Below are 6200 nucleotides of genomic sequence, written 5' to 3'. Positions count from 1 at the left end.
TTCTATTTTAACTAATGTATTGATTCAATTCTAAGCATTGTTTTCATTATTAATCTTATGAATTTAGGTGGAACGAGAGTATGACCCTTATTCTACATGAGTTCTTGTGATTCCCGAGAGAGTTATCTCGCTTGAACTATAGCTTGAAAACAAATTCCTCCTAAATTGCTAATTACATGAACTAATTGGGATAAGTGCCATATAATCTTGTTAGATTTGGGTAATTAGGGTTTTGTGGCCATAAACTAGTTTTTGAACTTAATCCTCTAATCGGAATTAAGTGACCACGAGAGTGGCGGTTAATGAAGGTTAGAGGAGGTTAGATCACTAAGAGATTAGGGTTTAGATATTTATAGTTTGCCATGGAATGAATCATACATTGTTAAAATAGTTGGTAAGAACTTTTAATCCGAAAAGATAAACATCTCCGAAGCCTTAACTGTTTTCTCATACTGTTTTTACACCAAACCCATTTATTGCTTTCTTTACTTGCTTATTTACTGTTGATGTGTTTCAACCATCAAAATCCCTTTTTTGATTTGCCTAACTAAGCCCAACTGGATAGCCATTGTTACTCAGTCCAGCAATCCTCGTGGGATCGACCCTCACTCACCTGAGGTATTACTTGGATGACCCGGTGCACTTGCCAGTTAAGCTGTGGATAGTCTCAAAATCCGCATCAAGTTTTTGGCGCAATTTTCGAGGATTGTTGTGATTGACAACTACTAGTTGTCTGGTTGCTTAGATTAGGTATTTTTCTTAGTTTTGTTTATTTTATTTTCCTTTAATTTTTGAATTAAGCTTTGTTTATTTTCCCTTAATTTCTTATTTTTAGTTTAGTGTCCTATTAGTGATTTTTCTTTTGGTTGAAATTTTTGGAAATATTAGTAGTTTTCCTTGTTCAATTTTTCGAATTCTTTGGTTTATTTCTTCGTTATTGGTTTTTGAAATTGTTAGTTTGATTGCTTAGATTAGGAGTTTTTAGTTTTTTATTTGTTTTTAATTTTGTTTTCCTTCTTTTTATTTTTTTATTTTTTATTTTCAAAAATTTAAGTGTTATTTTAGTTAAAAAATCCTTAATTTTTTAATTTAAGTTTGGTGTTGCCCAAAGTATTTTTATTTTTATTATTCCTGAGTTATTTTCTTTTTGAATTATTTTCGAATTTAGTGGCTATTTTCTAAAGTTTATTTTTGAATTTTTGGTATTATTTATCTTGTTTATTTTATTTTGTCTCTTTCATACAGGATACCTCGCTAGAAATTCTCTACACTCTGACGTAGAGATTCCCATCTTTTCATTATTTTTTATTACTTTTAAACAGGAACAGGAACAAGGAACCTCTCTTAATATGGTGACACAACCAAGAAGAACAATTGGCTCTTATATTGTGCCTAGCCTGGATTTTTATGGGAATAGTATTGTTGTGCCCCCTGTTAGACCAGACAATTTTGAGCTCAAGCCACAACTGATCAGTTTAGTGCAACAAACTTGCCAGTTTCATGGACTTTCGCAGGAAGATCCTAATATGTTCATCTCTGACTTCCTGCATATCTGTAATATTGTGAAGACTAATGGAGTGGATCCTAAAATCTATAAGCTAATGCTCTTTCCATTTGCTATGAGGGATAGAGTTAAGTAATGGCTTGATACTGAGTCCAAAGATAGCTTGGATACTTGGGACAAGGTGGTCAACAAAATTCTGACCAAGTTCTTCCCTCCTTAGAGATTGACTAAGATGAGGATAGATGTTCAGACCTTTAGGCAGAGAGAAAGTGAGTCCTTCTATGATGCTTAAGAGAGGTACAAGCTGATGCTCAGGAAGTTTCCTCCTGATATGTTCTCAGATTGGATCAAGGTACATATTTTCTACGAAGGACTCTCTGATATGGCCAGGATGTCTTTGGATAATTCTGTGGGTGGCTTCTTGCACATGAAAAAGACACTTGAGGAGGCTAATGAGCTCATTGAGATGGTTGCTAATAACCAGTACTTATACTCATCTGAGAGGACTTCAATAAGGAAAGGAGTTATGGAAATGGATACTGCATATGCAATTCTTACTCAAAACAAACTCATAGTTCAACAGATGAGTCTTCTCACTCAACAATTGAGTAGCGTGCAGAGCTCCATTGCTAAAATTCAGAGTGCCATTCCTTATGATATGAATAATGGCTCCCCTCATGGTGAAACTTACAACAATGATCAATATGTACCTAAACAAGTCAATCACATGGGAAATTCATCCAGAAGTCCCAATGATGTTCTTTACTCTCAGAACTTTAACCAGGGATAGAGAAACCACCAAAATCATAGACTGAGACAGCAACCTCAGATTACCCCTGACTTGACATCCATTGTTGCAAAACTTGCAAAAATCCAACAAAGCTTTATACAGGAAGCCCGAACCTCATTTAGGAACCAAGAGATACGAATGGACCAAATGGACCAGTGAATATCTAAGCAACTTGCACTAATTAATATGGTCCCCAACTGCAGAAAGGAGTGCAAGGCCATTCACTTGAGAAGTGGTAAAGTAGCAGGATCAGAGACAAAGGTTCATGAGGAGCTACTTGAACAAGAGGCTCCGGAAGAGGCAAAAGACAAGGAAGAACACACCCCTCCCAAGCATTCAGAGAACCATTTTCCAGTAACTCTTGATACACATCCAGCACTACCCAAGGCTCCAGAATACAAGGCTAAGATGCCTTCCCCTCAGAGGCTTCAAAAGGAGACCAAGGACAACCGGTTTTCAAAGTTCTTAGTGGTCTTTAGAAAGTTAGAAATCAATATTCCTTTTGCCAATGCTTTAAATCAAATGCCTCTCTATGTCAAGTTTATAAAAGACTTACTCTCTGCAAAGAAAGCCTTCAAGGGAGATGAAATAGTGGTGTTAACCAAAGAATGTAGTGCACTCATTCAGAGCACGCTGCCTAAGAAGATGTCAGATCCAAGGAGCTTTCGAATTTCTTGCACTATTGGGAATATCACTTTTGACAAAGCTCTTTGTGATCTTGCTTCAAGCATAAATCTGATGCCCCTATCTGTGATGAAAAAGCAAGGGATCCAAGAAGCACAAGCGACAAGGATAACCCTGCAAATGGCTGACAAGTCTCTGAGGCAGGTATATGGGCTAGTGGAGAACGTACTGGTCAAGGCTGGAGAGTTATTCCTCCTTATAGATTTTGTGATACTTGACAGGGGAGAGGATACAGATGAATCCATCATTCTAGGAAGGTCATTCCTAGCCACTGAAAGAGCCTTAGTAGATGTTGAGAGAGGTGAATTGATGTTGAGGTTGCATGAGGGTTAGATGGTCTTCAAGGTTTTTAAACCTCCACCACCCCCTGAAAAAGGAGGTACTTGATGCAGAGTGCAATGCTGAAGCCTCCTCCCTTGGTGGAAACTCATACAATTTTTCCAGTCATACCACATACTATGAACAGGATCCTGTCCCTTGAGTATATTGAGCAGATCCATGAGAGTGAGGGGTGAGGATTTAAGTCTCTATGAGTATCTTCCTCCTTAAAGGAGCTAACCGTCAAGCTAGTGACGGTAAAGAAGCGCTTGGGGGGAAACCTAACTATAAGTATCCTTAAGTTTATTTCTGTTTTATTTTAGTTTTATTCCAATTAGATTTTCATTTAATTTTTCATTAATTTTCATAGTTTTCCTAGGTTTAATATTGTTTATGATATGCATAGTGCTTAGAACAGGGACAGAAGAACTCAGAATGAAGAGCAGAACACCTTAGAGCAAGGTAGCATGGCGTTTCACGCCAGTAAGGGAGTAGAGGAAAATGAGCATTTAACACCAGAAGAGGGGAGGAGCATGCCCCCCCCCTTCCCTTTCTATCACTTCTATCTTCTTCTCTAATATTTTTACTCATCCGTGCTCTTCATGGCCCTTACCGTTTTCAGTTTTCTTTGCTTGGGGACAACTAAACTTTTATGTTTGGTGTTGCAGAGTAAGCTCTTGGTTTATATTATCAATCAATGGCACCAAAGGGAGGTGAATCATCTTCACGGAGGAGCACAGCCTGAGAAGCATCATCCACCATGACTGAGGTGGTTGAGTTTCATTATCCTCTACCTATTTTATTTTTCTGTTTCTTAGTATTTTATCTTATTTCCTATTTTCTGTTTGAAAGCCTTTGCATGATCAGTAGTGATACTTTATTATTTCTCTAGTTTAATTATTTACTTTGTAGTTTACGTCTATTTTGAAAATTTATTTTGAAAACAAAAAAATTGTGTCATGTATTACTCATTGAGCTTGAACAATCAAAAAGAAAAGAAAAGAAGTAGTAAAATGCATGAGACTTGAGTTATATATTATGAGTTACTCTGATTACTTTGATGTGGTGATACTATCTTTTTTTCTGAATGTATGAACTGAACAGTGCATATTTGATATTGGAGTTGTGTATATTGGTTCTTGAAGAACAAGAACTTAGAGAAGTATTATAGATTCTCTGAAATAAGAAAGAAATTAATTCTTGAAGCAAAACAAACAGTAAAAAGAAATAAGAAAAAAAATCAAAAGAAAAAGGGGGGGTAAGAGGGAGTGGGGTAGGGGGTAAGAGGGAGTGAGGTTGTTAATTTGAATGGTCAAAGGAGAGGGGGATGGGATGGTAACCGTTGGTAACGGTCATGAACCCTCTGTAATATTCAAATTTTGCGTTGCTATCCAGCATTTAGCGCCCCAACGCTGTAATGCTCATGCCATTTAGGGCGTTAGGGAGGTAATTGGGGGTTTGATAGCAACAATCAAGAAATGTAAATAGCAAGAAAGTAAATAAGTGTGCAAAGATTAAACTCAAAGCAATTAAACAAGAAAAAGGAAATTTAAATATTAAAAAGGAACTCTTGACAAAGGTTGAGATTCAAGACTTCCTATCCTAGCCATTGACCACAACCATGATAATTGTGAAGAATTAATCTCATTTAGTCAACTCTAACATCGAGGATAAGTCAAATAGGCATAATTGATCTCAATCTACAAATCCTACCCAACTTACTAATCAAATTAGTGAAAGACTAGCGTTAGTGGAAACCAAACCAATTAACAATCCTAAATCACAATTAATCTCAGACATCAATGACTCAAGGTCACCTAAGTCCTTAATCTCAAGTCAAGAGTGTGAAAAACTACTCAATAACTAAAAGAAGCATTTTATCAAATACTTGGCATGTATAAAAAGAAAAACATGGTAAATTGCAATAATAATAAATTCTAAACTACTAATGGCAAGAAAATAATGACAATAACTCAAACAAGCATCAAGAAAACATAAAACATCAAATTGCATTAAATGTAATACAAGTTAACAAAAGTTCATAAGCATGAAAGTGATAAAATAAAGGAAATTAACAAGTAAACTAAGATCAAAACCTAAAAACAAGAGATAAAACTAAGCCAAAACCCTAAAATTTTAGAGAGAAGTTGGATCTTCTCTTTCTAGAATTACCTAAAACATAATAAAAACCTAAACTATGACTCATTAATTCATCCTCCTTCAATCATTGGTTCAATAGCATCAGAAATGGGTTGAATTGGGTTCAAAATGGGCTAGAAATCGCTGATCATGTGGTGCATTAAGTAAGGCATGCACTCAGACGTGTGCGTACTTAACTTCATGTCTACTATAAACATATGCATATCATTGTGAAGCCCCCGGATATTAGCTCAAGCTATGATCAATTTAGTACAGAGAGGTCATGATTGACAATTTTATAAATCCTTCATTTCTTGAATTCTTCCACTTTGCATGCTTTTCTTCCACTTCTTCAAGCCATTCTTGTCTTCAAAACCTTAAATCACTCAAACAAGCATATCAAAGCATCAAATGAGAGAAAAGTGAATTAAAATTGGCAATTTTAAGCACAAAAAGTATGTTTTTCACAATTAAGCACAATTAGGAAAGAATTCACAAAAGAATGCTATTTCAATGAAGAAGTGTAAGTTTATGTGATAAAATCCACTCATTTCAAGCAAAAAATTATCATCAAATATAGATTTATCAATTTCTTCACATTTAAGCAATAGCATGTCCTCGTGCTACATATCAAGAAGGATAAGACTAAGGGATGCAACTCTTATTGCAAGTAAGCTATATATATCTATTCTATTTCTATCTATCTATCTATCTATCTATCTATCTATCTATCTATCTATCTTCTTGATCAAAACAAATCAATTT

General features: G+C 35.5%; 1 protein-coding gene across 1 annotated transcript; it reads left to right on the top strand.

The window, feature by feature from the left end:
* The first annotated feature begins 2480 nt into the window (after positions 1-2480).
* Positions 2481-3311, top strand: LOC107493622 (uncharacterized). The gene has a single exon (XM_016114691.1). The coding sequence runs from the start codon at positions 2481-2483 to the stop codon at positions 3309-3311; it is 831 nt and encodes a 276-aa protein (XP_015970177.1).
* Positions 3312-6200: the final 2889 nt, after the last annotated feature.

Source organism: Arachis duranensis, chromosome 6 (genome assembly GCF_000817695.3).
Source record: "Arachis duranensis cultivar V14167 chromosome 6, aradu.V14167.gnm2.J7QH, whole genome shotgun sequence".
In the NCBI taxonomy this organism is placed as follows: Eukaryota; Viridiplantae; Streptophyta; class Magnoliopsida; order Fabales; family Fabaceae; genus Arachis; species Arachis duranensis.
The sequence above is the reverse complement of the archived record's forward strand: the minus strand, read 5'-3'. Positions and strand labels throughout refer to the sequence as shown.